Below are 27869 nucleotides of genomic sequence, written 5' to 3'. Positions count from 1 at the left end.
TGTCTTGAGCACCAGCCCTTCAAAGGCTGCTGTCAGGGTGTCCCTACCCCCACCTCTGGGCGCAGCCCACCTATGGGGGGCACACAGTGGACCTGATGGCCCCCAGAGCAGCACCACAGCCCACCTCAGATCCTGAAGGAGGCCTCAGGGTGGACAAGGCCCCAGCCACTTCCCTGCACTCTCTGACCCAGGGGATCTGGACTAACACTGGCTGCCCGGCATGAGGGGGTTAAAGGGGCTGGGGCAGGGCTGGCTGGCGGGCTGTCCCTGCCGTGGGGAAACACAGGGCAGGGGCAGCCGGCCCAGCAGACTGTCCTTGCTCACTGCCTGCTGCAGCCTGCTCTCACGCGGGATGGCCTGCGGGGAAGGTGAGGCACCCAGCGTCCCCTGCCACTTGCTCTGGGGAGAGCCAGCTGGTGACCCCCAGCCACTTTCCCTGTGGGGCAGCCACAGGGAGAGTGCAGGGCTCAGCTCTGGGAGGGCTTGTGGGGACTTTCAGGAGTGGGAGGGGAGCACAGATGGGCCTGGAAGGGATGGCGCTCAGCTCCAGCACAGTGGTGCAGGAACGGAACTAGGTCTCCTCACACCCCCAAATGGGGGGTTTGCCTGGGACCCTCCACCCACCAGAGCCCACTGCCCTCTCAGCCTCCGTTCTTCTCTGGTCCTGGCTCTGGGTGGGTGGGAGACTGCCTTGCTCCTTGCCTGTCTCTGTGGGGTACCTGGACTAGCCCCCCAGCAAGCCGGCACTTGGGACCACCTTAGGCCACCTCTTCCGCATCACAGCAGAGGAGCAAGAGGTGGGGGTCTGATGTGCTGCCTCTGACCCCACCTGGGACCTGGAGCTCTCAGGGCAGGGACAGGAGGGACCCAGTAGGAGATTTTGGGTACTCTTGTTGGGGAGGCTGCTATCTGGCCCAGTGGGGCCTGATGCCTGGGTAGTGGACAGTCTGGGTCCCCCTCTGCTGTGAGGCCTGTGTCCTGCTGTCAATGTGGGTAAAGGCCCACATGCAGGCTGTACAAACTGGGGAACAGGTGGGCAGTGCCCCCTAATTCGGGGCCTCATGTAGGGGTATCTGGCTCACTGTCGAGCCACAGAGGGCAACAAGTAGACACCCCGTCTGGGTCATCTGCAGAATATTCCAAAATCAGTCAGATCCTGGCTGATGGCTTCTTCTACCTTCTTCTGGGCCAGTGTGGCAGCCTGGCTCTGCTCAAGCACATGCCTCAGGGACATGGATGCCACATGGCTCGAGGGGCTATGCCCATGAGGCCTGGGAGAAGCTGGGGAGCTGAGTCAGGGACTGCCACCTGCCGGCCTCCTGGGTGGCAAGTGCAGTCAGCTCCTGAGCCAGCTTGGCCACCAGCTAGTCTCTGGTATTTAAGTGGGGTGACCATGTCTCAGTTTATAAGTATGACCCTCCTCTTGCTATAGCTGAGGTCTGAGCAAGTTTGGGGTCTTGTTCACCTCTGGGGGACCCTGCCAGATCCCCTCTCCCCACAGGAGGCCCAGCCCTGGTGGCACTGCTGGTCTCCTGGACAGCACTGGGCCCCTGTGGCCTGGGTGGAGCAGAGCCCAGAGTGCTGGCAGACACCGAGGGCCCACAGTGCCCGGCCATCTGCATCTGCAGCTATGAGGACGACACGGGGGAGCTCAACGTTTTCTGCAGCTCGAGGAACCTCACGCACCTGCCCATCGGTATCCCAGATGGCACCAGGGCCCTGTGGCTTGATGGCAACAACCTCTCTTCCATCCCCCCAGCGGCCTTCCAGAACCTGTCCAACCTGGACTTCCTCAACCTGCAGGGCAACCGTCTGAGTGGCCTGGAGCCACAGACGCTCCTGGGCCTGCAGAACCTGTACCACCTTCACCTGGAGAGGAACCAGCTGCGGAGCCTGGCAGCTGGCTCGTTCGTGCACACACGCAGCCTGGCCTCGCTCAGCCTCGGCAACAACCTGCTCGGCAGGCTGGAGGAGGGCCTCTTCCAGGGCCTCCCGCATCTCTGGGACCTCAACCTTGGCTGGAACAGCCTGGTTGTGCTGCCTGACACGGTGTTCCAGGGCCTGGGCAGCCTCCGTGAGCTGGTGCTGGCTGGCAACAAGCTGGCCTACCTGCAGCCGGCGCTCTTCTGCGGCCTGGGAGAGCTGCGGGAGCTGGATCTGAGCAGGAACGCACTGCGCAGCATAAAGGCCAGCGTCTTCGTGAAGCTGCCCCGGCTGCAAAAGCTCCACCTGGACCGCAACCTCATCACAGCCCTGGCCCCTGGAGCCTTCTTGGGCATGAGGGCGCTGCGCTGGCTGGATCTGTCGCACAACCGTGTGGCCAGCCTCCCAGAGGACACCTTCCCTGGCCTGCTGGGCCTGCACGTGCTGCGCCTGGCACACAATGCCATTGGCAGCCTCCGGCCTCGCACCTTCAAGGACCTGCACTTCCTGGAAGAGCTGCAGCTGGGGCACAACCGCATCCGGCAGCTGGCAGAGAAGACGTTTGAGGGCCTAGGGCAGCTGGAGGTGCTCACGCTCAACGACAACCAGATCCAGGAGGTCAAGGCGGGTGCCTTCCTCGGCCTCTTCAACGTGGCTGTTGTGAACCTCTCTGGCAACTGCCTGCGGACCCTCTCAGGACAGGTGTTCCGGGGCCTGGCCACACTGCACAGCCTTCACCTGGAGGGCAGCTGCCTGGGCCGTCTGGGCCCCCAGACCTTCGCAGGCCTATCAGGGCTGCGCAGGCTCTTCCTCAAGCACAGTGGCATCTCCAGCCTCGAGGAGCGGAGCCTGGGAGGGCTGCACTCGCTCCAGGAGCTGGATCTTACCTCCAACCAGCTCTCACACCTGCCCGGGGGGCTCTTCCAGGGCCTCAGCCAGCTGGAGTACCTGCTGCTCTCCGGCAACCAGCTATCAGCCCTGCCTGCAGACCTCCTGCGGCCCCTGCAGCGGGCCTTCTGGCTGGACCTCTCTCACAATCGCCTGGAAGTGCTGCCTGAGGGCCTCTTCTCCACACTGGGCCAGTTGCGCTACCTCAGTCTCAGGAACAACTCCCTGCAGACCTTCCTGCCACAGCCTCCAGGCCTGGAGCGCCTGTGGCTTGAGGGCAATCCCTGGGACTGTCGCTGCCCACTCCGGGCGCTAAGGGACTTTGCCCTGCAGAACCCCAGTGTTGTGCCCCGCTCTGTCCAGGCTGTCTGTGAGGGTGACGACTGCCAGCCCGGGTACACTTACAACAACATCACCTGTGCCAGCCCTGCCAACGTCTCGGGCCTCGACCTGCGGGATGTTGGCGAGGACCACTTTGCACACTGCTGAGCCAGGGCTCCTGGCTTGGCACCCCTGCCCAGCTTGCCCTGCCCATTCACTGTCCTCAGCTCCTGGGCTGCTCATTCACTGGGGCTAACAGTCCTGGCAGCTCAGGATGCTTGGGTGGGCGCAAGCTTGTATGTTCCCAAGGGCCTGACCAGAAGGTGGAGCACAGCAATGTCCCAGCTGCCAACAATTAAAGTGAACTAGCAGACACACCGTGTGACCTCAAGAGCTAACCCTGGGGAAGGGGAGGTGGCTGTGGTCTCCCATCCAGTCCTGTCCCAGCTCTGCCCATCCCGGGAGCTACCACCTCAGTCCTCTGTGCCCTGTGTCATTCTCTGGCACTGGCCCAGACTCTGCTGCGCCTTCACAGCTGCTCCTTGGCCCCAGGACACCTTCCCCACCTGAGGAACCATAGGCACTGACTCAGGTCCTCTGGAAACCTCAGCAAAATGTCCCTCCATCTTGGGCATCGTGTTGTGACCAAGGAGTGTATTCTCAGGTGTCCTGGTCCCTGGCAGCCAGACACAGCTGTGGTAGTGGTTGGGGCCCTGCAGCGCATACTGACAGAGAGCCAGTGAGGAGATGGGGGCACACCTGGTGCTCCCCAGCTCTGCCAGTCTCCCCTCTGGGAGCAGTGAGTTTCCCTGGAAGGAACACGCTCATGCTGCCACTCTGCTTCCCACACAGGGTTCTCCTGGTCTCACCAGAGAGAGAAAAGGCCCCTTCAGCTCCAACTGACCCCAAGTTCTCTGGCCTCGGCTCTGCCTTGGCCTGGGGTGTGCCGCTCTATCAGGGCTACATGTCCCCTCAGATTTCCGACAGCACAAAATCTTGCCAAACTCTCCCAAAACAACACGCAGACATGTCTCACCCAAGTCTCCAGGGGCCTGGAACAAGGGAACTGTGGCTGGTCCAGCCCTAGGCTTGAGAGAGCAAAAGCTGTCACCACTAAGGACAGAAACATCCAAGGCGTCTGCTGACCAGGCCATTTAATAGTAGGTTCTTCTAAAGTCACTGTACACGCCTGAGGCCAGTACACCACCTTACAAAGGCTCCCCATTCACAGCTGCCTGAGGAAGGTGAAGTCCTGGGCAAGCCTGGGAACAGGGTGGATCTTGGCTGCGTGTATCCCTCCAGGGGGCAGGTGACCAGAGCTGGGACCACTGTCCCACAACGCCAGGACCTGTGCCAGTGTCAGCCACAGGCCATTAGGTGGAACCCCAGCCATAAGCCCCACTTGGAATGCCACAGAGACATCTCCAAGGGCAGGGCCAGGCAGGTGTCCACAGAGCACAGGTCACAGGAACCACACCCACACCCAGATCTCTGCTATGAGGACAGCCCTTGGCAGCATCAGGCGGTCATGGGGCTGCCTGTCAGGAGAGCAGAGCAGGTGTGGCATTTAGAACTTCCCGGGCTATGGAGGCGAGTGCAGGAAACGCGGGGCTCTTGGGGAACTCCTGGATGAAGTCGCGGCCTTCTTCCAGGCTCCTGCTGAGCTCAGGATCCAGGGGCACAGAGCCTATAGGATGGAGAGGTGCCGTCAGGCATTGTGCCCACATGTGGGCCATGCTGTTGCCCTCCCAGCAGGATGTCCTGCCTCTCATGATTGCCCAACGAACATGGGACAAGCAGTGGGGACGTCAGTGTCCCCAGCAGGAGCCAGGTGGAGGGCAGCTGTCCTGTCTTGCTGGAGACAATCAAGAGCACCAGCGCTTTACTCTGGAAGACGAGGTCATGATGCCTGTTGCTCTCCCTCCCTGGCACTCAAGCACAGACAGACGCACCCACAGGAAGGGGGAGTCGGGTCTCCGGTGCCTGACTTCAATACTCACCTAAGAAGGGAACTCCGGCAAGCCGAGCCAGCTCCTCCCCGCCACCTCTGGAGAAAATGTTGGTGCACTCCTAGGAGACAAGAGCCACATGGGGCCCACTGTCACTCGCTCACCATGCTGAAGGCCAGGGAGACCTAGAGCAGGGTTTCGGAGTAGGCCTGAGTGGTGACAGCATCCTCCACTTCCTCAAAGCCCCACTTGACCTGCACGTGCCCTGGTGCCCACCCCCCTGTAAGAGCCCTAACATGTCCCAGGACTCACGGCACAGTGTGGGCAGGCGAAGCCACTCATGTTCTCCACGACCCCCATAACCTGCAGCCCTGTCTTCCTGCAGAAGGTCAGCTCCCGCCTCACATCCCCAACAGACACTGCCTGGAAATCAGGAGAGACCACTAGGCCAGTCTGCCACTAATTCAGTCTCATAAGGGTGTTGTCAGCAGAAAAAATACCCAGCCTAGTGGGGAGGGCATAGGATAGGGCCGTGGTGGTACCTGCGGTGTGGTGACCACGAGGGCCCCCAGGGGCCTGTAAGGGCGCAGGGCTTCCACGGCGGCCATGTGCTCATCAGAGGTGCCGGGGGGTGTGTCCACAACTAGGTAGTCCAGCTCTCCCCAGGCCACATCAGACACAAACTGCTTTATCAGTGCTGCAGAGACCCGGGGTGGGGTAAGCAAGCCTGTGCCATGAGGACCAGGGACCCAAGGAAAGAGTGAGCCCAGACGGATGAGACTTCACTGCCTAGCCCAGGGCTTCATCAGCCTCCATCAGACAGGCTTTGGATGCCCTGGGGCCACTGCAGCTTGAGGCAGAGCTCCAATCACAAGTGGGGAACTCGCAGGGTAACAGGAAGGTGGAGGCTGCCCCTGCACCCACAAGCACTCCTTTCTCCCAAGCTCTTGTGCTACCCTCCACACCCAATCTCATCCCAAACTCCAACCCCACGGGGCTGGCAGCTGACCCCACGAAGGCCTGAGCTCAGGGCAAGCTGAGGGTATCTGCACCCAGGCTCTGAAGCCTGACGAGATGGCCAACAGGAGCAGCCCCTGCTCTGTGCTTGTAGCTAATTCCTGGAGGCCTCCCCTGCAATCAGTCTAGAGGAAGCAGGGCCCAGTCCCAATGCCATCTCCACACTGGGTGGCCTCAGGCACCTGCAGTGTGAATACAGTCTGAGCAGACCTCTTACCTCCCAACTGGGAGATGGAGATGCCACCCACCAGAGCCATGCCCTTGACCTTGGGTCTCATCTCCTGCCCCCTGGAGCAGAGCCATGCCCTTGACCTTGGGTCTCATCTCGTGCCCCCTGGAGCGTGCCTGCCTGCTTGGCCATGTGCAGCAGGAGTATCTCTGGGAGAAGCTGAGTCTCCAAGATGGAGGCCAAAGCTGGATTTTGGTTTCATTCAAAAACAGTGGCTAAGCAAGAGCAAGGACGTCAGCCCTGCTGCTTTTCAACTCTCAGCACTAAGGGGTCAGCTGGGAGAGAACAGAAGGCTGCCAGCCATGGCCCTGCTGGGTCATTACCACTCTTCTTGGGACCTCTCCACACCACGGCTTCGTCTGGCCTCTCCAGCAGGAAGCCCACAGACATGAGGGAGATGCTCTGCTCCTGATCCACAAAGACAGGCACCCAGCCACTGTCACACTGGTGCACGGCCCTGCCCTGTGCCTGGAGCATGCGTGGAATGCTGGGGCCACAAAGGTCCACATCCAGGATCCCTACCTGCAAGGAGGCTGATGGTGAGGGCAAGGCACAAAACAGCAGACAGACCTACCAGTCCTGCTTGGGGGCTGCGGGGACGTGTGTCCACCCTCATGCAGCAGGGAAAGCTGTGCAGCTCAGGGCAGGTATTAGTAAGCTGTGGCTGCTGGTGAAGCGACTGGATTGGCCCTGGGCAGGGGCCTCACCTTCTTGCCCTCGTGGCGCAGTGCCAGGGCCAGCTCTGTGGAGATGGTGCTCTTCCCAACGCCCCCCTTCCCAGAGAGAACAAGGATGATGTGCCGCACGCCAGACAGGTTCCCAGGCTCTGGTGAGAAACAGAAGTCAGGAGGTCCGAGACTCCCAGGAACAATAAGCCCTCAGTGCGCCTTCAGAGAAGGTCACCAAATTACTCCCTCTTCCTGAATTCTGACCGGGGCCACTGCTCCTCTCCATGGAAACATGAGCAAGGACAGCCCGCCCCGCCCCCCCCCCCAACTCTAGACCTAACCTTCCCCCACTCCGGCGCTAAGTGGAGCCTCCGCTGCTCCACTTTATAATGCGTGCATATGCAGCCCTGCTTGTGTATGCGTGCATGGGCGATAAAAATGCTAAAGTTGTAGCACCCTGATAATGCGGCAGGACACAGGTGAAACCCCGGTCACAGCCGTGTGCGGTCTCCACACCCTCCACAGCCCCTCTCCGCGGTGAGGAGAGGAAGCCCCGGGCCTCCGGTTCTCAAGGGAAGGCCGAGGCTCTGAGGACCTAGAGCAGCCACAACCCGGCGGGCGTGCACCCGCGTTGCCTAGAGGACTCCAAGCCGCGCTTTCCCGCGCTGCTGTGGTGTGCCGCCAGAAACCGCGTAGACAAGGGCGGCCACGGTGCGCCAGGGTCCCTGACTACCGCCTGTGCGGGAGGCAGGCGGGGCACTCCTTGGTGGTACAAGCTCGCCCCGCACGCTCACCCAGGCCCGCACTGGGGTCCTCGCCCGCAAGTTCACCAGTAGCCTCCATAGCACCGTCAACTGAGACCTCGGGTTCCTTCCGTTTCCTTCCGCGGCCCGTTCGCCAACAGCCAGAGTAAGGAGCCTTTGAGCCAATGGGAGACGACAGCTCACCCTCGGCTCCTTTTGATAGGCCTGGTCTCGCTTCCTTCAGCCAATCAAGTCGTCCAAGGAGTTTCGGAGCATTGCCCTTAGGTTCCGGCTCAGATGACGTAACGGATCTGGACCTACTTCCGTGTCCACGTCCAATGGGAATGAGGGTCTCAGGTATGACAGCTCAAGCTGTGACCAATTGGAAGATCGGAACGGGATTGACGGGCCTTACAACCTGTTGGCAATAGCCATGTCCCGAGAGGCCCGCCCCCGCGCGAAGCGCCAGACTGGAGCGGCCGCCTAGCCGCCGGGCCAATGCAGCGCGGGGGCGGGGATTGTTTACGTCCCGGTCGGAGACGAAAGTGGGTCACAGCCTGCTAAGCGCGGCTGTGGCGGCTGCAGGTGAGCGGCGTCCGGCCTGCCCGGCCCCCGGCGGCAGCATGCTGACCTTGCGGGCGGTCGGGCCCGCCGCCATTTGTCCCCCGGGGCGGCACGCGGGAGGCTGGGCTGGGACCGCGGGTGGGCCCTGCCTGCTGCAGCTTGGAGGCCGCGGGCCGTGGGCGTGACAGCGCCCTCCGCCTGGTCCCGGGCACCTGGACCATTCATTCGGCGTGCACCGCGCGGCTGTGTTCTGCGCTCCTGAGCAGCGCAAACCGAGGGGCCAGACGAGGTGGGGCAGTCCAGGCGGCAGCCTAGGGTTGAAAGTGGAGCTGGGGACATGGGGGATCCGACCAAAAGCAGGGCAGAGCCGGCCACTGGAGCGAGGCAGCCAGTAGAACTAGCCCTCGTAGAGGCTTGCATTTCACCCCCAGAACAATGGCAAGCCCTGAGCAGACTTAAAATGGTACCGGAAAGCCCATGACTGTAGTGTGTGGAGCGGGAGGAGCTGAGCAGAGGAGCTGTGCGGAGCCTGTGGTCCCCCGTGAGCGAGGACTCTCCAGGTGTGGCAGGAAGGGGGAGTGTCAGGGTGGATGACTGCTGTGTTTCTGGCATGAGGAACCCGAGGTCGGGGACTCCACTTGTCTAGCTGGACCGTGTGGAGGAGGAGCAAGTCTGCTGTGAGAGGCCTGGGGCCTCTGTGCCTATGTGGACTGAGAGGTGCCGTCAGAATCATGGGTGTCTGGGTGGCATTTCATACCGTCTGCCTTGGTTTGATCAAGGTGCTAAGACTCTGGACCCAGGTACAGGCTTGTGGAGAGTTCTGCTTTGTATCTGAGGCCCTGGAGCCCCTCCTTTGGGTGGGTCTGTGGCCCAGCCTGACAGACAGTGGGGAAGTTCCAGTGGAGGAGTATGTGCTTGGGGGTCCTGGGACTTGTTCTAGTGTGCTTGGCTCCTTGGCTCAGAACCATTTTTCTTTCAGGTCCTCTCTAGCATGGCCAGACGTCCGAGGAGTAGCAGGGCATGGCATTTTGTCTTGAGCGCAGCCCGCCGGGATGCTGATGCCCGGGCTGTGGCCCTGGCAGGCACCACTAACCGGGGCTATGACTCTGATGGGCAGGTAGGTACCTGTGGCAAGGTGGGCATGGCCACTCCAAGGATGGGGAATCAAAGAAAAAGATGTTCCTGGGCCAGAGCACTGGCCATGTTTGCGGGGTGCCATGCTCAGTAAGGCTGTTTGGCCAGGTAAAGGACGCCCAGCCTGTCCTTAGAACAGACAGATTCTTTCCTGTCCTCTCCTTTGATAAGTGAAGTGTGTGGAGGGACTGGCTGTTGGTCTCTGGTTAGCTGTGCGGCAGAAGTTCTCTGCCCTCTGCCTGGCCAGATTCCAGAGGTAGCTGCTGTTAACCCTGTGATCCATTCAAATGTTTCTTTTGCAGCACAGATGTGTTCTGGGTTCATATATATATATATATATATATATATATATATATATATATATATATATAAAGGAACTGTGATTCTGAAAGATCAAACTTCACACCCTTTCCCCTAAGCTCAGGGAGGCCAAGGAGAGCCAGGGCAGATTGAAGAGACTCTTCACTACTGTTGACAGCAGCCTGTATTGATCTCTGCCATAGCTAGGCCTGTGGGCCAGGCTATATGGCCATTACACCTGGTGGGGTGCGGGGTGGAGACCCTGGGGGAGTGGTTTCTCAGTTGACTTCCTGAAATCAGGCTGGAGTTGGTGTCTACACTCTGCTGCCATAGCTGCCCTGCAATTAGTTCTGGCTCAACCGTGACCAGGGCAGGAGTGGGTTCTTCTTGGAGCCCTTTGGGACCAATAGGCCTTGGAGGAGAACTGGAAGCCATGGGTTTACTGACCTGGCCAGCAGTGTCCTGAGTCTTTCTCAGGGCCTCTGAACTTGAGAGGCCTGCTTGCATTCCTGCCATGCCTCCAGTTCCCTTTGACCATGTGGCCCAGAGTCATCTGTCTGCCTGTGTCCCTGCCTCACAAGCTTACTGCTATGAGGCTGGGCAGTGTGACACATGCATGCTGCTTGTCCTCTGTCACCTAATGGGCCTATGGCACATGTGCGTAGACAGGTGACAGGAGCCTTTCTGGCACCTCAGCAAGCTTAACAACACACCTCCTTCATCTTTTCTTCGTGTTCTTGAGGCTGGTAGCAGGTCAGGTTTGCTTCCTCCCTGGGGAGGATCAGTGTGCCCCATGCCCTGGCTCCTCAGTAGGCCTGTCCTGGATGTGGGGAGTCCCTTTCTATGTCACTGGGCTGCAGTCCTCTGGCCTGCTTTGTGTGGGGCAGGACCCTTCTCCAGGCAGGACAGCTGCCCTGAAGGAGGCTCCTCATGGTCCTGTTTATCTCTGGCCAGCTGAGCTTCCTGTCATGGTTCCTTGTGACTTCCCCTGGGAGGCAGGCCTCATACCAGGCAGCACCCAGGCTGTGAACAGAGGGTGTTGGCCATTCTCCCCCTGTTGAATCTGATGTGGGTAAAGGTGATGCACCACTGTCTGAGGCCCTGGTAACTGGAATAGGACCTGGGAGCAGGCCCTCCTTGAGGAGCTCTTGGTCTAGCAGGAGCAAGAAGGGAAGAGGACAGGGAATTTGAAAGAAATGGTGAGCAGGCAACCTGAAAAGTGTTCCTGGGGACATGGCTTGCTTCATTCGGGGGAGGAACAGTGGGCACACGGCACAGGTGCCAGTGTGACTACATGTGACGGGGCTGGTGGGGCTTGTGGGTTTGGGCAGAGACTGGCCTTAATGCACAAGGCAGTAGGACCCCATGGTGTGGCTAAGGTAGCTTATGGTAGAGGGTTCCCTGGGCTGCTCTGCAGGTCTGTGGCAGGAAGGCTAGAGCAGAGCCCAGAGAGCAGGTGGAGGCCACTCAGACTGACAGAGGCTGTCCACACCTTTCTGGCCTCTGGGTAGGAGGGCTTGTGTGGCATCAATGGGATGCAACTTGGTTCACAGAGACTTCTATGGCTGATTTTCCAGGAGAGGAACTTGAGGAGTTCTGCCCTGATGATGGACCACGGGGCCAATAAGACCCCCAGGACACAGAGCCTCAGGACTGTGGCCCTTAAAGGTGGTGACAGGGTCCTGATTAAGTCTTCCTACAGTATAAGCTTTAAGTGGCAGCATGAGTCCACTGGGCCTCTTGAGGGTCTGCCCCACACATTGGTGACCAGAGGACCACAACCCAGTACAGGGTAAGGCCCCATGCCGAGGAGCCTGACTGTTGTCTGGGAGACCCAGGTGGTCTCTGTCAGATCTTGTTGGGTCCAGATCTGCAGCTCATCTGAGACCCAGAAGATGCCTGGAGAAGGCTGGAGAGTACTACTGGTGGCTGGTCTCCAGAAAGCCTGTGCAGAAGTGGGGGTGTCGGGCTGTGCCAGTCCCCACGTCTGTGCTGAGCACTTGGTGGGCTGGTAGGGCTGGGGCAGCAGGCAGGTGGGAACAGGCTGCCTTTCTCTCCAGCACAGTGACTCCGATTCTGACCCTGAGTCCTCGTCCCTGCCACCATCCATCCCCAGTGCTGTGCCTGTGACAGGGGAGTCCTTCTGTGACTGTGAGAGCCAGAGCGAGGCCCCCTTCTGCAGCAGCCCACATACCACGCACCGTGGCAAGGACTGCCGCTGTGGAGAAGAGGATGAGTGTGAGTGTCCTGCAGGGGATGGTGGGGCAGGCCCTCCTGGGAGGCGCAGGGACAAACCTGGCCCCCCGTTTTACAGACTTTGACTGGGTCTGGGATGACCTGAATAAGTCCTCAGCTGCCCTGCTAAGCTGTGACAACCGCAAGGTCAGCTTCCATATGGAGTATAGCTGTGGTACCGCAGCCATCCGGGGCACCAAGGAGCTGGGGGATGGCCAACACTTCTGGGAAATTAAGATGACCTCACCTGTCTATGGCACTGATATGGTAAGTGGCTGGTGGCCTGGGGCAGCGCTGTAGGCCTCCGCCCCAGGCACACACTCCCCAGCCCCACTTTGGCAGATGGTGGGCATTGGGACGTCAGACGTGGACCTGGACAAGTACCATCACACCTTCTGCAGCCTGCTTGGCAGGGACGAGGACAGCTGGGGCCTCTCCTACACGGGTTCGTGTGGTCCAGTGGTGGGGAGGGTCAGGTGGGGAGGGTAGCACATGGCTCCTGGGCTCACCCTCACCTGGTGCCCCCAGGGCTCCTCCACCATAAGGGTGACAAGACCAGCTTCTCATCACGGTTTGGCCAAGGCTCCATCATTGGTGTGCACCTGGATGCCTGGCACGGGACGCTGACTTTCTTTAAGAACAGGAAATGCATAGGTGAGGGTCCCCAGCCTGACCCTGAACAGACAGGCATCTACAGGGTACAGCTACCACAGCTATAATCTTGGTGGGCCCAGGTTGCCTGGGACCTGAGGCCCCAAGTCCCCAGAGGGAGGGACAGGGAGAGGCCATGTTGGAATTACTTGGGCCAGAGCCACAGGACTGACTCACTCAGCCAAGTTGGCAGATGTGCGGCTGGGACTGGCACAGCACCTTCTAGGTCCTCTGCTGGCCCAGGCTCAGCTGCTTCTCCCTGCAGGAGTGGCAGCCACCAGACTGAGGAACAGGAGGTTCTACCCAATGGTGTGCTCCACAGCGGCCAGAAGCAGCATGAAGGTGATCCGTGCCTGTGCCACCGCCACCTCCCTGCAGTACTTGTGCTGCTCCCGCCTGCGCCAGTTGCGCCCTGACTCAGGGGACACCCTTGAGGGCCTGCCCCTGCCACCTGGTCTCAAGCAGGTGCTGCGTGACAAGTTGGGCTGGGTCTTGAGCATGAACTGCAGTCGGCGCAAGCCCCCAGCGTCCCCACCTGGTACCCCCAGCCTAGAGGCCAGGCCCTGCCGAAGGAAGAGGTGCCGACGGACCTGACTTGTTTGTTTTCTGACAAAAACTGCCTTCTTGGGCTGGGAAGGCCACTCCGTTCCTCCCTCCTTGCCACCCTGCAGGGCAGAAGAGGTGGACCAAGGTCTGATGGGGGCTGTCCTATCTCTCCTAAGGCCAGAACAGTCCCTTCTGTAGGGGATCCAGAGCCGCTGGCGCTTCCTGGCCCTGGGGCCCTGCTCTTCTTCTAGCTCACTCTGCATGTCGTCCACTGCCGTTCCCATCACACAGACCCCAATGACTGTGACAAATGTGGGATTTATGTCTTACACAGCTCTGAGATTAAAGACTCTGCCAGGCCTGGGCTGCCCGGTGTCTGCTTTCCTCGTGATGGTCTGCTACGTCGGGGGGCAGGCTGCTGCTCCCCCAGGGAGCACCCTCTGGGGTGCTGCCCTGCAGTCCTCCTGGCTGCCCAGCTGGGCACAGTCTTGCTGCCACGCTGTCCTGTGGCCAGAGCATTCAGGGCAGAGGGAACACGAACCCCCGTCCTCCTCAGGCCTCTGCCTCCCTGCTCTTCTGCTGATTTCAGAGCATCTGTCTTCCCCCTCCTCCCCCCAACCTCAAGTCTGACCAGCCAAAGATGGAGTCCACCCCAGGCTTAGTAAGTGTGGTTGTCCCCCTCCCACTCTCAGGAGGTCTGATCAGTCCTCCTGTGGGCTGTTGCTGTCCTGCTGGTGGACAGAAGAGGCCGGCAAGTGTGGTCAGGAGCCCAGGTCCAGTAGCAGGTCAGGGCTGGTGGTGGTCAGGAACAGGCAGATGCGACGGGAAAGGTCAGGCCCCACCCTTCGGGACTGTCTGCCTTTGCTGGCCTCCACAGGGAGGTCAGCCAGGAGGCCCAGACGTTCCTGTTCTGTGCTGCAGGCCATGAGCGCCTAGGGCAAGCAAAGGTGTGAGCAGGGGGGCCTTGGCCTGGGTCTCATACCTGAGGGGAAGGGTACCTGGGAGCTTACCTGCTGCAGAAGGCGTGGGGAGGGGAAGGCGGTGACAATGGCATCTGCCACAGCAGGGCTGACCCGGTTAAACTGCCTGATCTGTCTCCACCAAACCCCACGCAACCCAGAGCCATCTCTGGCCACCTGCTGGCCTGCAGCCCAGCGACCTGCTGTGCAGAAGGAAAAGGCCTGGGAGTCCCAGCACTGCCTGAAAGGGAGGGGCAGAGGGGTCTTCAGAGCCTTGGCCTCTTCCACACCTGCCCCAGTTCAAAAAGCTTTCCAGCCCTGCTCTGCCCTCAGAGCTCCCTGCTTCTGGTGGTCCTGTCCCCCTCCCAGCCCTGAGAAGGGGTACATACTTAGAGGGGAGCTGGGCAAGGGCCTTGGTGTAGGCACACACATGCTGAGTCAGCTCTTGCCAGGAGGCCACCAGTAGCACATCCAGGTCTGCACGGAGCTGAAGGAGCACCAGAGCCTGGGAAGGATGGTGAAGGTGTGGGCTCACCTTGACCATGCTGGGAGTCACACCTCTCAGCCAGAGAGCAGCCACATGCTGAACCAAGGCCAACCCTGCAGCCCAAACGGCCCTCACCTCCTCCACTTCCGGCCAGCTGACAGCCTCCTTGGCCTGGACCACCTCTGAATTCTGCAGCTGCTGCATCCCCTGGGCACTGGGCTGGCAAGACCTGAGCAGAGGCAACCCCCCAGTTCCCCACCCCTTCTTCCTGAGTTCTGCCTCTGCCAGGGCCCCCAGGGCAGTGAATCAGCTGTGACAGCAGCCTCCAGAGGCACCCCTACCTCTCCCTGCCCACTCCAGCCAGCCCCACTAAGGGCCTTGAGGTGAATGGTACCATAGGTGGGCATCCAGCCCTATGACAGCCAGGTGGGGGTGGGCAGGGCTCTCAGGAGAGATCCAAGGCACCGGACAGGGTGGGCCTTCTGTCTGAAGGCAAGAACACATGGCACACTGTTCACAGGAAGACTGTGACGGTGGGGGACTGCTGACCACCAGCCCACAGCCAATGGCAAAGAAGAGCAGGAGAGCCAGAGACACTCCCTCTGTCCAGCCAACCCTCTCCAAAAAACCAGCTGCACTGCCTCCTGGGGCCAGGGAGGCTGAGCACCCTGTGGTCCAGCTCTGCACCCCAGCCTGGCATCTGCATGGCACACAGCAGGATCCCTAAAATCATGGACGCTGCGACCCAGCAGGTCTAACTTAGTCATTCTCTAGCCAAACATCAGCTGAGCATTATTTCTACTCCATCAGAGGCTAGGCTGCACTGTCAGCTGCTGCAGACCAATTCAGCCAGCCCTTGGCCCTGCCTAGACACTTCCACCTGAGCTCAGGGTCCTCTAGTCAGTATACCCTGGTCCTGACTCTGTGCTCTCCCAATCCCTCTACTGTTTCACCTGTGCTCCTCTCCCCTAAATGTTGGCTGGCAGAACAGCACCCCTGGCTGGGAAACCTGGTACCATGGGATGAAGGAAGGAAACCACCTGGGTCAGCTGGGCAGTGCCCTGCAGAAACTCCTCAGGCTCCAGCAGCAGCAGCAGTAGTAGTTCCTGCTCCTCTGTAGCCCACACCTCAGGAGCCACCTGTGGGGATATTGGGGGCACTGCTGCCCACACTTGGCCAGTCTCTGGGCCTCTGCCTAGCTGCCCAGATAACACTGGGAACTCCTGTAGTTCTGCAACTGCAGTCATGCCTAGCCCTGCCAGGGCTGTTCCCCAGAAGCCCGAGTCAAGCCTCCCAGAGACCAAGGCCAGCCCAGGACTAAGGGCTGACCCCAGCCTCTTCTGGGGTAGAATATTATGGGACAGAGGCTGGTTCTGGTTCCATACTGGCAAAGTGGCAACGCAGGCTTCGTCACCCCTCTATGAGATGCTACCTCTCCAGACAGCTGCACCTGCAAAATGTGGGCCAGGACTCGGGACATGGTCTGGGAGGGTAGAACCAGCCACTCACTCTGCCGGGGTCGTGCCTCACTCCGCTCCACCGCAGGCTGCGGGCCCGGCGCTGCGGCTCGATGCGGCATTCACAGTCCAGGGCGCCCAGAGCCTCCATTAGGACGTCAGCACGAGTGTCCTCCAGCACGGCTGGACCCGTGGAAGACAGCTCAGTCAGCCCCTCCTTGCCCGCGGGCCGCAGGCCGGCCGCTCGTCGCCCGCCCGCCCGCCAACCCGGACCTGGGTCCACGCGCACCACCAGGCGCTGCAGAGCCTGCTCGGGCCGCCACGCCGCCGCCCTGCGCTCCCCCGCCACGCCCCGAGCCCGCGCTCCGGCCTCTGCAGAGCCGTCGCCCTCCGCCTCAGAGTCCGACACCTCCCAGGTCGGGGGCCGCCGCTGGGCTCGGCGCGAGCGCGCGGCCCTCTCGGGTCGCACCTCCGCCATGGCCCGGCCTCCCCTCCACTTCCGCACACGCCCGGACGCCTTTGGGCGGGACACCGGCCGCTTCCGGCGCGGGCCGGCTCGGGACATACGGGGTTCGGGCGGGGCAAGGCGGGGGTTGCGGACACCACTATGGCGCGGAAGAAGGTGCGGCCGCGCCTGATCGCCGAGCTGGCCCGCCGCGTGCGCGCTCTGCGCGAACAGCGGGAGCGTCCGCGCGACTCGCAGCTCTACGCCCTGGACTACGAGACCCTGACGCGGCCGCACTCGGGCCACCGGCTGCCAGTGCGCGCTTGGGCCGACGTGCGCCGCGAGAGCCGCCTCCTGCAGCTGCTCGCCCGCCTCCCGCTCTTTGGCCTGGGCCGCCTGGTCACGCGCAAGTCCTGGCTGTGGCAGCACGACGAGCCTTGCTACTGGCGCCTCACGCGCGTGCGGCCGGACTTCACCGCGCAGGTGCGCGCGGCCCGGGCCCACCCGGCGCGGTGTGGCCTCTCCCTGGCCTCGCGCCTCTCCCCGACTCCACCTCCACCCCCGAATCCCAGGGAAGGGGGCTCCCGCCTCCCCGCCCGCTGGGCGAGCAGCTTCCGGAGCTGACCCGACTCTTTCTTGCTTCGCAGAACTTGGACCACGGGAAGGCCTGGGGCGTCCTGACCTTCAAAGGTAAGGCTACTGGCTGGCAGGAGCGCGTGGCCAACTGTCCAGCCGGCGCGGAGTCAGCCCCGCCTTCCCTCCGCAGGGAAGACGGAGGCCGAGGCCCGGGAGATCGAGCATGTCATGTACCACGACTGGCGGTTGGTACCCAAGCACGAGGAGGAGGCTTTCGCCGCCTTCACTCCTGGGACGGAGGATAGCCCGCGCCCCGTGCCCTACCCACCGCTGCTCCGGGCCATGATCCTGGCTCAACGGAAGAAAAGCGGGGACACCAGCGCGGAGGAGCCCCTGCTGAACCTGGAGAGGACTCGTGCGGACCCTTGGGACTACCCTGCGAAACAGGAGGCCAAGGGGCGGGTCAAGCGGACCCCGGTCTAATGGGGCCGGGCCTCAGAAGCGCCTGGGGGTGAGGCGGGGGGGCTCCTTGTGATGGACGTTTTTGGGTGTACCCCCTTCCGGCGACTTGTTCCGCGGCCTTGCGTTTTGTGGGGAGAAGTGGGGCGCCTCTGTTGCCCCAGCATCCCGCTCCGAGGCAGGGGTCCCACGCGCTGGCCCCACCTCCAGGCGGCCCCTTCCCCGTTGCTGTGGCTGGGAATAAACGCACTCTGTATCCTGGGTTTTGGTCTCTCTGCGCGTTGGGCCGCGTGTGCGTGTGAGATGGTCGGGCCAGCCCGCCGCGGAACTGGGGCGCCGGGCGCTCGGGGCAGCGCTGCGTTCCGAGCGGGTGCAGTGGGTGGCCCCGCGTCCTGCGCGCCCCTTTAAGCCCAGGCCCCGCCCAGATGCTCCGCCCTCCAGGTCCGGTCCTGCCGCCGCCATGATCTGCCTGGTGCTGACCATCTTCGCTAACCTCTTCCCGGCGGGTAAGCTCAGGGAGGGGGCCGGGCGGGGCGCAGGCTGCTGGGCCACCTGACGCCCGGGTCCCCGCAGCCTGCAGCGGCGTGCACGAGCGCACCTTCCTGGCCGTGAAACCTGACGGTGTGCAGCGGCGGCTGGTGGGCGAGATCGTGCGGCGTTTCGAAAGGAAGGGCTTCAAGCTGGTGGCGCTGAAGCTGGTGCAGGTGCGGACGCTTAGAGCAGGACGCATGCGGGGGCTGGGTGGTGCGGGAAGGAGACGGGGGCGCGGGGCGCAGCGCGGTGGCCCTCCCTCTCGCAGGCCTCCGAGGAGCTGCTGTGTGAGCACTACGCGGAGCTGCGCGGGCGCCCCTTCTATGGCCGCCTGGTCAAGTACATGAGCTCCGGGCCCGTGGTGGCCATGGTGAGTTCCCGTGGGCGGCAGGTGGGTACAGCCCCGGAGCCCTGCGCGCACTGACGCTCGCCCCGCGCTCAGGTGTGGCAGGGCCTGGACGTCGTGCGCGCCTCACGGGCACTCATCGGCGCCACGGACCCAATGAACGCCCAGCCTGGCACCATTCGCGGGGACTTCTGCGTGGAGGTCGGCAAGTAAGGCCCGCCTGCGCACCTCCCCCCCCCCCCCCCCGCCCTGCAGCTCGACACCCCCCCCCCCCCCCGCTGGTCCACCCACGCTCCCGTCCCGCGCAGGAATGTAATCCACGGTAGCGACTCGGTGGAGAGCGCCCGCCGCGAGATCGCCCTCTGGTTCCGGTCGGATGAGCTCCTCTGTTGGGAGGACAGTGTCGGGCACTGGCTGTACGAGTAGCCCCCGACAGGACTGCCCCCAACAGGACCACCCCCTCGGACCTGGTGTGCCAGGACAGCTACGAAGAAGCGGGCCGCGGAGCAGAGGGCCAGGTCGTGCAGGACACCTCTGGCGCTTGGCTCGCCCCCATTTCTTTTCATAATAAACTGGAGGAAAACCATGTGAGCATTGGCTTGGCTCGGTCCCAGGGACACAACAGCAGCACGTGTTAAGATGTTTATTACATACAGAGCAGATACGTGGGTTCACTTGCAGGGCCAAAGCCTGAGGAGAAGCACACCCGGCCTTTCCTCTACTTGCACCCACCCAGCTCACTCCATTCATTTCACACTCCAGTGGGGACAGACATGGGACATACATCACAGTGGAGAGGTGGCAGGGTGGTGGGGAGAAGCCTGCAGCTCCCTGTGGCTGCAGCTTGTGTTGGCCAGCTGGGCTCATGGGACAGCTCCCCAAGATCTGTGCTTCTCTGGTGGGAGGAAGTGGGCAGCGGGGGCCAGACTGCCCTGGTCAGTACCTCTGGTGGGAGGAGTAAGGCCTGGCCCAGGAAGGTGGAGGAGCAGACCTGCAAGGGCAGCACCTGCCCCCTTGCCACAACCCTAGAGCCCTGCTGCAGTGGCATAGCCCCTCCGGCCTCTGCTTGGCAGCCTCCTGTCAGTTCTGAGGGAGCAGGCCACAGCGGCAACGCTAGGCACTTGGTACGTGTCTGGGAGCTGGGCTCCTTGGAGCCCTGTGCAGGAAGCAGGCCCCAGGAGCGCACCATCCCCCATCAACCTGAGGCTGAGCCTGCATCCTAGGACTAACCCTAGCAGAGGGCAGGAGCCTCCACTTCTTCCTGAGGCCGGGGCCTGCCCTAGCAGCCTGAGAAATTCCACCCTAAGGGATTCTGGGAGGGGCAGGACTATAAAGTCCTGCTCCTTAAAGGTGAGTCTTATGCCCAGGGGAAGCCTGGGGCACACCAGTCAGTGAGGGGCTGGACGACCTTGGGCTTTAGGGGGTGAGGGGTACGTGGTCTGTCTTTTGAAGGTGCTGCCTCAGGGACCCTAGCCCCAAGCTTCCATGCCAGATCTCTGGGGAGGCTGGGGCGGGGACCGAGGGGACATTAGTCAGGGAAGGTGTAAACCCTAGATAGGGCTTACCTAGGGCCCAGGCACCTGGGCAGTCTGAGCGCCAAACCCCTGGGCATAGGATGGGCACCAGGCCTGGCTCTCCCAGGGCAGCATGCAAAAGCAAGTAGACTGGGTGGGAAGACAGGGCAGAGTGAAGCCCCTGCTCCTGATCTGGGGGTGCCAGGAATGAGGAGGTAACAGTGGAGCCAAGGCCAGCTGCAGGGGCTGCCCACAACCACCTTGGTCCTGCCTTGCCCCAGCCCTAAGGTGCCCCTGGGACTTGAGTATGCTGGGTAGGGGTACTGACCAGGAGCTGCAGGCACCTCTCCACCTCCCTCTCCCGCCTCCCTCCCATGGCCCACTCCACCCACATCTCGGGGGCCACTCCCTGCCACTCGGGGGCCTGGGCCTCAGGTGAAAGCTGCAGGTTGAGAGTTTAGAAAGGGACTATGGGTGCCCGGGGCAGGCAGGGGCAGGCCGGCGGGGTCCTATGTACATATTGGCATCAGGCAGTAGAAAGGGGGGCAATGGCCTCACTCAGGGGCGTAGGACACCTGCCACACGATGATGTGGCTGCGCTCCGCCTTGGACAGCACAGGCTTCACCTGGCTCACCTCTCCGGCTCCTTCCTCCGCCTCGTCGTCCTCTCCATCTCCTGGAGAGTGGGCAGCAGTGAGGGGTCCTGCCTGGCATACCATGGCCTGCCCCGCCGGTGCCCACTCACCGATTCGGAAGTCGATGTAGCCCTCGCCGCCACTCAGCACCAGCGCGGTCTTCAGCTTCTGGCCTTCTGCATCAGCGGCAGGCATGGCAGGTCCGGGACCCTCCGAAGGGCTGTCCAGCACGCTGCCGTTGAGGGTGGCCAGCACGTTGCCTGTCAGGGGCAGAGGGACCTCAGGACAGCTGCCCGTGAGGGGCCACGGCTGCACCCACAGGGCTATCCAGGCAGGATGTGGGCAGCCCTCACCTGGCACAGAGACAAAGAACTTGACAGCATCACGGTGCCCGTGGAAGCAGAGCTGGGCCTGCGCCATGGAGCAGTAGGGGATGAAGCTACTGGCAGACTTGTCACTGCTGTCGTCCCCGTACACGTGGATGACGCCCCCTGGACGGGCACCCTCCCCAGATGTGGGGGATGTCTTGTTGGCTGGAGACAGTGTGTGGGGGGGGGGGGGCAAGTCACCGTATTTCCAGCAGGCTCAAGAGCGCAGGGGAGCCGCCACCTTGGTCTGTGTCTAGGGCAGGGCAGGCGCTGTGGACTTACCTCGGAGTCCCAGGAGCTGGCCTCGGTGCAGGACCACAGCTGGGGAGGAGGGGCAGGGATCTGAGCCTCCTGGGCGTGGCTGTGTGGAGCCCACCCACCGGGGAAACCAAGCAAGCCAGCAGCAGTCAGTACAACTGTAGGGTGCTGGGGGGGAGTCACTCACTCTCTGTCAGGGGGATGGAGATGACAACTCCATTGCCAGTGCCCACCCAGAGGCGATTGCCCGCAATGAGTAGGGCCGTGATGCGCACAAAGGAGAAGCCGAGTTTGCCAGTTCCTGGGTGGGGACAGGAGAAGAGTGGTCAGTGAAGCCCAGCTGTGCCTGCATGCCACCCACCTGGTATGGTGCCTCACCCAACATCTTGCTGACATAGGGCTCGATGTCCACATCCTGCAAGTGCTGGTGCGTGTGGGCATGGTAGAGCCGCAGGGTAGAGTCCAAGCGGATGGATACCCACACGCCATCGCCTATCCATGCCAGCTGTCGCACCTGGCTCTCCCTCCGTGGGTGGGCATCAAATGACTTCTGCAGGGCCATAGCAGCCTATTAGCAGGGGCTGGGGCAGGAGAGGACAGGAAAGGGAGCCTGCCCTGCCGAGCCCTGGGGCTTCCCCAGGCTACAGGCCACCAGGCTTCCAGCCAGGACCTGGAGAGACCAAGCGCAGGGTGGAGGGGAGCTGTGTCCCTGACCTGTTTCAAAGGTGCACAGCAGAGGGCAGGCTCCAGGCAGAGCAGCACAGTACACCAGCTGCCCTTCATCTGCCCATGTCTTGAACAGAGGAGTAAATTCTCTTAGCCATTTCCTCATGTGGCTTCCAGGGGGGAAGCAATGCCGGCTAAGCAGTTCAGTGCCCTCCCTGCGGAGCCCAGGCTGCTGGCCAGCACTTGCCTCAATCTGCATCGTCTTGGGCTGGATCACGTGCACCTTATTCTTGTAGCCGCACCAGACGCGGTCATACACGACGGCCATGCAACGGATAGAGTGGTGTGGGTGGCCCAGGTCCATCAGGTGGTAGTTGCTCAGGTCCCACTGGCCATCTGGAGAGCCCGTAAAACCTGCTTAGGCCTGGCTGGGGTGGAGGACCCATTGCCTGGCTAAAGATGGCCCCAGGACCCAGGGAGCCCTCTGGACTCTAAGACCTACCTTCACCACGGTGGAAGATGGCCAGAGTCCCGTCTGCCAGAGCCACCAGCACGCGGCCCTTGACATGCCTAGAGTGGGGAGATGCTGAGTCAGGCTCAGGATGGCCAGACTACCCCACCCCACCCCAGTCGGCCTGGGGTCCCATACACCAGGCTTAGCACAGAGTCCTTCAGCTTGATGGAGTGCAGGCACTTCTTCCAGTGGGCCACCGCTGAGTGCACGTAGAGCCTGCGGGAGGAGGCTGTGGTGGGCCAGGGTTCCCTAGAGACCCCACCCACCCCTGCCCCAGGCCACTCACCAGCCATTCTGGGCTCCCAGCCACATAGTAGGTGCGGCACTGCTGCTCACCACCAAGGGGTCCCCATTGGGCTCTGGCTGGGGCTGTACACTGCTGCCATCTGGCTCTGGCCCATCCTCACTATGTGAATGACAGTGGCTCAGGTGGTTGCAGATGCCTGTGTCTGCACCCTGCCCTGAGACCCTGCCCTCCTTGCCAGTCTCTCCTCCACTCCTGTCTTGCAGGACCTGAGAGAGCCCACCTGCCAGGCTGGGTGCTGGAGGGTTGGGCGGGGGCCGGGTCAGTGAAGACATGCTCCGTGAGGGGCCCAGGCCGTACTGCAGCCACCTCTGGCTCGCTGGGCCCAGGGTCTGGAACTTCTGTAGCTTCTGTGGCCTCCTCTGTGGACTGGGATGGGTTGACCTTCCCGCTGGCAGTGGCAGCCACCTCCCCTGTGGAAGAAGTATGCTCAGCTAGGCAGAGACAGAGGAACAAGGGACTGAGAGAAAAAAGCCACCCAAGACTCACCCTGCCCCTTGTCCAACACTGGGGTGTCCCCTCGGGAGGAGCAGTTGCTGCGTGGCACATTGCAGCGGGTGGCACAGCCCACCAGGGTGATGCCAGCCAGCACGCCATCAGTGCCTGAGTCCTCAGGGTTCACGTCACTGTCCAGGAACATCTCCCCGGGTGGGTAGTCACTGTCACTGGCCGCTGTGAGGAAGTGCGGCAGCCCATCAGCCCACGCTGGGGGCCAGGCTTCCTCTCTCCCGCTGGAGGTGGCTCTGGTCAGCCAGCCCAGCACCTGCCCCCTGATGACATCCACCCTGAGCCTGCTGTGAGGTGGGCTCCTAGGCCCAGGGGGATCGAGTAGGAGGCTCTGGTCCTTGCAGCAAGCAGCCCCAAGGTCCCACACTAGAGCTGGCAAGGCCCTCCACCCACTCCTCCCTATGTGGGCTTGGTCCCAGGAAGTCAGCAGCTGCCACTGAAAAGCAGAGGCCAAGCCCCTCTCCTACACCTCCAACTCTAGAGCCCTGGGTGAGGAACTGGGGTCTGGACCCAAACAGAGGGTTACATCAGTACAAAAAAAGCTTCCTCAATGCCTGTGAGTGGTGTTTTAGTTTGGCCCATGCTAGAGTCCAAGATTAGTTTTTTTTTTCTTCTAATACCTTTATTCTTTTTTTTTTTTTTAATGTGGTGCTAAGGATCGAACCCAGGGCCTTGCATGTGCTAGGTGACTGCTCTACCGCTGAACCCCAGCCCCAGTCCCCAGGGTTACTTTTTATTGTGTGGTGCTAGAGGTTGAAATAGGACCTCATGTACACTAGGCAAGAGTTCTGCCACTGAGTGGCATTCATGGAGTGCCCCCACAGGCCACTTCCTGTCAGCTGGGTGTGATCCTGGCCCTCCTGCAGCCAGCACCAGCACTAGGCAGAACATGGCCACCTGACAGCATCTTCCTGTACATGGGATCTAAGGTCTCACTTGGCTTGGCCACTGTCCACTTCCATTTCCAACAGGCTTCTCATTCTAGTTAGGAAACTTTCTAGTCGCCCTTTGGTAGAAAGGAGGCACCATCGCCCTTGAGCACCAGCTTCACAGGGCAGTGCCCACTCATGGGTAACCCTGGTGAAGTGGGGACCAGGGCTCACCAGGGATGCTGGAGATACACAGGACATGGGCGTTGCAGACCGTGAACTGGTCCACGACGGTGCCCGGCTGGTTGGCGTCAACGATCACCACCTTGCTGGTGGTCAGGGTGCTGGTGAGGATCCACACCCGGCTGGACGTGGTGTCCGTCTCAGGGGCCTCCTTTGCCTGTTTCAGGGCACAGGGTTCAAGGCTAGGGCCTCAGCTCAGGGCCACTCTGAAGCAGTAAGAGGGCCAGGGAGCTTCCAGGATCCAGTGAGCTCCAGCGCACAGGCTGTTCTCCCTGTCACCCAGTGGGGACTTAGAACCACAGCTAGGGGGCTCCTTTCCAGGACGCAGACCTAAGCTCTGAGAGGCTAAGTCCCTGGCCCAGGTCGAGCTGCGATGTGAAACTCCACAGAGCACTCTGCCCTCCCTCAGTGTCTAGCCCCTTCCTGCCTGTCCCTCTGTATGACATGAGAACCTAGCTTCCAGAGCCTCTTCTGCCCTGGACTAAGAGGTAGTGCCAGGTCACCACAGCCACCTCCTGCACTGCTCCTGGCTCAGGGACAGTGAATTGGGAGGCAGCAGGGCCAGTACTGCCCCTTGGAGGGAGAACTGTGGCCTGGATCCCGGGAGCATCTTCCTCCAGGACCCAGCCTTGGAGGGGGCACTGCCCCTGCTCTCCTCTAGATCTGCCACTCCTGGCTAGCCCTGCTGACCTTCTTCCTCTCAGGAGATGTGTGGTTGCTCTTGGGCTCGCCTTCCACTTCCCGGTCGCAGGTCAGAGGGTCACGGCCTGGCACTGGTTTGACTCCATTTCCAGAGTCATCCTCATTTGGCTTCCACCCACTCAGGTTGACACCAGCGGCACACCACAGCTGTAAGACACAGGCCAGGATCCAGGTGTACCCACCCCTCTGCTGGCCTCCTGAGGGCTGCCCTCCTCCCTGATCTGCCCGCCATCTTCTGCTGGGGTCTTCTGGTCACACCTTCATGGTGGGGTCCTTCTCCACCAGAGGGCGGCAGTACACTGGGACAGGAACGTTCTTCATTCTGGTGTCCTCCTGGCCCCCACTGGGGCTTAGCTGCAACACAGCAGGTGTGTGGGCAGAGGCAGGTACAGGCCAGTCCTGCCACTCCCACTGCTGGGCGCACACCAAAGGGGAGCTCAATCGGGAATGCAGAAGGCAGACCAGCCCCACCCAGCTGCCCTGAGCCTCCTGCCCTGCAGCCCCATGCTCCACAGCCCGTCCCACCAGCCTAGGCCTGTCCCTCCACCCAGTGAGGCTCCCTGCTGACGCCTGGCCCTGGGCCTGCCCTCCGCACCTGTTTGTATTTGGCGGGCAGGCTCCAACCACAGGCCTGCAGCCTCCCGTCATCATTGCGCACATGCTCGCGCACCTGGCGGTACTGCTCGCGCTTCTGCTCCCGCCGGGCGGAAGACGTGCACTCACTGGTCAGGAGAAACTACAGGTTTCATCTCCATCCAAGAGGAATGGCCTAGGGCCGGCTCTCCAGGGAGCACACATGCTGGGGATCCTGCCTGGGTCTGCGCTAGCCTTCTCCCAGCCATGGGTGTGCCCTGGGCTTGGAGGTCACATCCAGCACCTGCTCCTGTTCTGAAGCCTGTCCTGCCACCCACCAGGGCTCAGCTGGCAGAGACCTACAGCTCAGGCTGGGGTGGAGGCCTGGCCAGCATCTCTCTGGTGGAGATCAAGCCTGAGATGGCTCCTTGCTGTAGCAAGATGTTCAAGAGCCCAGGCACAGTGCAGAGTAGAGGGCCATGCAGAGTCCAGGGCCACTGTGGAGCCCAGCACAGGAGCAGGGACAAAGGGGAGCTCCATCGAGAATGCAGCCTTTGCCAAGGGGCAGCTGAAACAGAATGCTGGAGGTGACCAGCAATGCTCACTAAGGCTGGGGGGCCAGGGCACATAGCATGTGCACCCAGAGGTCATGACCCGACACCCTGGCCAGGTCTGCCCTCCCAGCCCTGGTTCTCGCTGTCCCCCTTCCCTTTATAGGCCAGAGGAGCAGCGAGACCTGTAGGACACTCACTCATCAGGAAAGAACTCCAGGGGTCGGCTGCCTGCTGAGACAGGGCACATAGCACGGCTGCGCCGCTGGCTAAAGCCAGCAGTGGTGGGAGACTTATAGTGGATGTTCACTGGCGGGTAGGAGCGCTTGGCCGGGGGCGGGCTGGAGGAGGAGCTGAAGAGGCGGCTGAAGCTGCAGGTGGGGAAGGGGGTGAGTAGCAGTGGCCCTGGGGGCTTGACCATCCACCCTCCAGGGATCCCGCCCACCCCTCTCACAACTGCCAGATGGTGGACTTCTTCTTCTCCTGGACAGATGGGTGCTCCCGGGAAGCTCTGTGGGGAGGACACACAGAGGAGCTTGCTGGCTCTCTTGCCTGCCCCGCCTGAAGGCTGCAGGCTGCTACAGGAAGGACCAGGAGCTCCACCCCCTCAGGAGGGTGGTGCTATGGAGGCCAGCCTCATCCTCGACATGCAGGTTGTCCCACCACCCCTTGCTCAGAAACCACAGCTCAAGCTAGAGACACCTGGGGAGCAGGGCTGGGGCCCACCTGATCATCTCAGTCCACCGCACAGCCTCCTGCAGCTCCATCAGCCGCTCCTTGTACTGGTTGCGCTCCATGAGCACACGGGCCATCTCTACCCTTGTGAAGCGGCGGCGCTGGGCCATGGGGATTTTGTCCTGCAAAGGGCAGAGGCACTATGGTCAGAGCAGGAGGCAGGCAGGGCTTGGACCAGCACACTGCACCTGCTGCTGGGATGCTTGCCACCTGGGTGGGGAACGTGACCTCCAGGTGTAGGCAGACCAAAGTCATGGACATTCTTCAGATCCTCAGGTAAGTGTCTATAGGAGGATGTAGACGGGGGGGAGGGGGATGGCAAGTCCACCTGCCCCCATTAGGCTCCTTTTTTTTCCAAAGCATCACATGCTGTTCTTGAGTGTACAACACAGGCAACTTTTTTTACAAGTCTCTGAACACTTGGGACAGTTCTTCATGCCTCAGGTGAAGCACAGCGGGTACTGGTCCAAGGTGAAATGCAAGGGGAAATCTAGGGAGGTGCAGCCAGCAGGACCCTGTGGTGTTTTGGTAATACTGCTGATTGAACCCAGAGTGCTCTACCACTGAATTGCACCTCTAACTGTTTTCTATTTTGAGCTGGCCTCACAAAGTTGCTTAGGACCTTGCTAAGTGGCCACGCTGGACTTAAACATGCCATCCAGCCTCCTGAATCAATAGGATCACAGGCATGGCCATTATGCCTGGGCAGGATGCTTCAGGTTGTGGGAGTCCCACTGGCCCCCAAGTGGGGGTCTAGCATTCTGCTCCCCATAGTTGGGCCTTGGCTATGGCAGGATGGTGCTGGGAGGCCCAGCAGAACTTTGAGAGATCTGTGGGGTGGTGGCCTTTGAAGGGTCCCCCATATGCAGCACTTGGCCTTCTCAGGTGCATATACCCAACCTGAGGCCTGGGCTGTGGGAAGGCCAAGGCCGACTCCTCGTTTCCACTCAAGGTGAGAGGGGCTGTGGCCTGCTGCCAGCATCACCTCCTCCTCACCACGCC

At 61.6% G+C, this 27869-nt stretch overlaps 7 protein-coding genes across 35 annotated transcripts in view; 4 read left to right on the top strand and 3 right to left on the bottom strand.

The window, feature by feature from the left end:
- Positions 1-250: 250 nt before the first annotated feature.
- Igfals (insulin like growth factor binding protein acid labile subunit) lies at positions 251-3507 on the top strand. Its single transcript, XM_046442285.1, has 2 exons — positions 251-368; positions 1502-3507. Exons 1-2 carry the CDS (start codon positions 353-355, stop codon positions 3298-3300), a joined length of 1815 nt encoding a protein of 604 aa, XP_046298241.1. The 5' UTR covers positions 251-352; the 3' UTR covers positions 3301-3507.
- A 762-nt stretch (positions 3508-4269) lies between these two features.
- Positions 4270-8107, bottom strand: Nubp2 (NUBP iron-sulfur cluster assembly factor 2, cytosolic). Its single transcript, XM_046442244.2, has 7 exons — positions 7790-8107; positions 7035-7153; positions 6651-6849; positions 5624-5778; positions 5394-5504; positions 5133-5202; positions 4270-4819 (listed from the first exon to the last, which is right to left on the bottom strand). Exons 1-7 carry the CDS (start codon positions 7836-7838, stop codon positions 4674-4676), a joined length of 849 nt encoding a protein of 282 aa, XP_046298200.1. The 5' UTR covers positions 7839-8107; the 3' UTR covers positions 4270-4673.
- Positions 8108-8183: 76 nt separating this feature from the next.
- Positions 8184-13532, top strand: Spsb3 (splA/ryanodine receptor domain and SOCS box containing 3). Of its 4 annotated transcripts, none has more exons than XM_046442230.2 (7): positions 8184-8323; positions 9282-9419; positions 11797-11974; positions 12051-12238; positions 12314-12416; positions 12500-12625; positions 12888-13532. In XM_046442230.2, exons 2-7 carry the CDS (start codon positions 9294-9296, stop codon positions 13214-13216), a joined length of 1050 nt encoding a protein of 349 aa, XP_046298186.1. In that variant the 5' UTR covers positions 8184-8323; positions 9282-9293; the 3' UTR covers positions 13217-13532. The 4 variants fall into 4 exon arrangements, with proteins under 4 accessions (XP_046298186.1, XP_046298187.1, XP_058434758.1 ...); XM_046442231.2 differs by lacking the exon at positions 8184-8323 and adding an exon at positions 8447-8591; XM_058578772.1 differs by lacking the exon at positions 8184-8323 and adding an exon at positions 8733-9102.
- Eme2 (essential meiotic structure-specific endonuclease subunit 2) lies at positions 13467-16636 on the bottom strand. The gene is made up of 8 exons (XM_046446062.1): positions 16339-16636; positions 16124-16254; positions 15655-15753; positions 15009-15100; positions 14750-14843; positions 14517-14632; positions 14179-14368; positions 13467-14100 (listed from the first exon to the last, which is right to left on the bottom strand). The coding sequence occupies exons 1-8, from the start codon at positions 16634-16636 to the stop codon at positions 13930-13932; spliced, it is 1191 nt and encodes a 396-aa protein (XP_046302018.1). The 3' UTR covers positions 13467-13929.
- Positions 16637-16639: 3 nt separating this feature from the next.
- Positions 16640-17812, top strand: Mrps34 (mitochondrial ribosomal protein S34). Its single transcript, XM_046442260.1, has 3 exons — positions 16640-16999; positions 17164-17206; positions 17283-17812. The coding sequence occupies exons 1-3, from the start codon at positions 16679-16681 to the stop codon at positions 17573-17575; spliced, it is 657 nt and encodes a 218-aa protein (XP_046298216.1). The 5' UTR covers positions 16640-16678; the 3' UTR covers positions 17576-17812.
- Nme3 (NME/NM23 nucleoside diphosphate kinase 3) lies at positions 17480-19014 on the top strand. The gene is made up of 6 exons (XM_046442269.2): positions 17480-17603; positions 17993-18057; positions 18125-18255; positions 18351-18452; positions 18525-18637; positions 18737-19014. Exons 1-6 carry the CDS (start codon positions 17575-17577, stop codon positions 18852-18854), a joined length of 558 nt encoding a protein of 185 aa, XP_046298225.1. The 5' UTR covers positions 17480-17574; the 3' UTR covers positions 18855-19014.
- A 43-nt stretch (positions 19015-19057) lies between these two features.
- The window catches only part of Mapk8ip3 (mitogen-activated protein kinase 8 interacting protein 3), a 39971-nt gene continuing 31159 nt past the window's right edge, over positions 19058-27869 (bottom strand). For all 26 annotated transcript variants that reach the window (XM_046442127.2, XM_046442082.2, XM_046442101.2 and 23 more), the window contains 19 exons: positions 26859-26989; positions 26587-26643; positions 26333-26503; positions 25604-25730; positions 25267-25362; positions 24997-25155; positions 24298-24463; positions 23177-23359; positions 22911-23100; positions 22670-22789; positions 22519-22599; positions 22372-22439; positions 22117-22265; positions 21582-21753; positions 21391-21504; positions 21228-21266; positions 20931-21110; positions 20688-20837; positions 19058-20618 (listed from right to left, as the gene is read on the bottom strand). In XM_046442127.2, the coding sequence (XP_046298083.1) occupies positions 20497-20618; positions 20688-20837; positions 20931-21110; positions 21228-21266; positions 21391-21504; positions 21582-21753; positions 22117-22265; positions 22372-22439; positions 22519-22599; positions 22670-22789; positions 22911-23100; positions 23177-23359; positions 24298-24463; positions 24997-25155; positions 25267-25362; positions 25604-25730; positions 26333-26503; positions 26587-26643; positions 26859-26989 (2475 nt within the window). In that variant the 3' untranslated portion in view covers positions 19058-20496. The remainder of the gene's footprint in view (positions 20619-20687; positions 20838-20930; positions 21111-21227; positions 21267-21390; positions 21505-21581; positions 21754-22116; positions 22266-22371; positions 22440-22518; positions 22600-22669; positions 22790-22910; positions 23101-23176; positions 23360-24297; positions 24464-24996; positions 25156-25266; positions 25363-25603; positions 25731-26332; positions 26504-26586; positions 26644-26858; positions 26990-27869) is intronic.

Source organism: Marmota monax, unplaced genomic scaffold (genome assembly GCF_021218885.2).
Source record: "Marmota monax isolate L192 unplaced genomic scaffold, Marmota_monax_Labrador192_F-V1.1 WCK01_AAM20220418_F8-fsc00035, whole genome shotgun sequence".
Taxonomy (NCBI): Eukaryota; Metazoa; Chordata; class Mammalia; order Rodentia; family Sciuridae; genus Marmota; species Marmota monax.
Note: the sequence above shows the minus strand (reverse complement) of the source record. Positions and strands in the feature narration are given on the sequence as shown.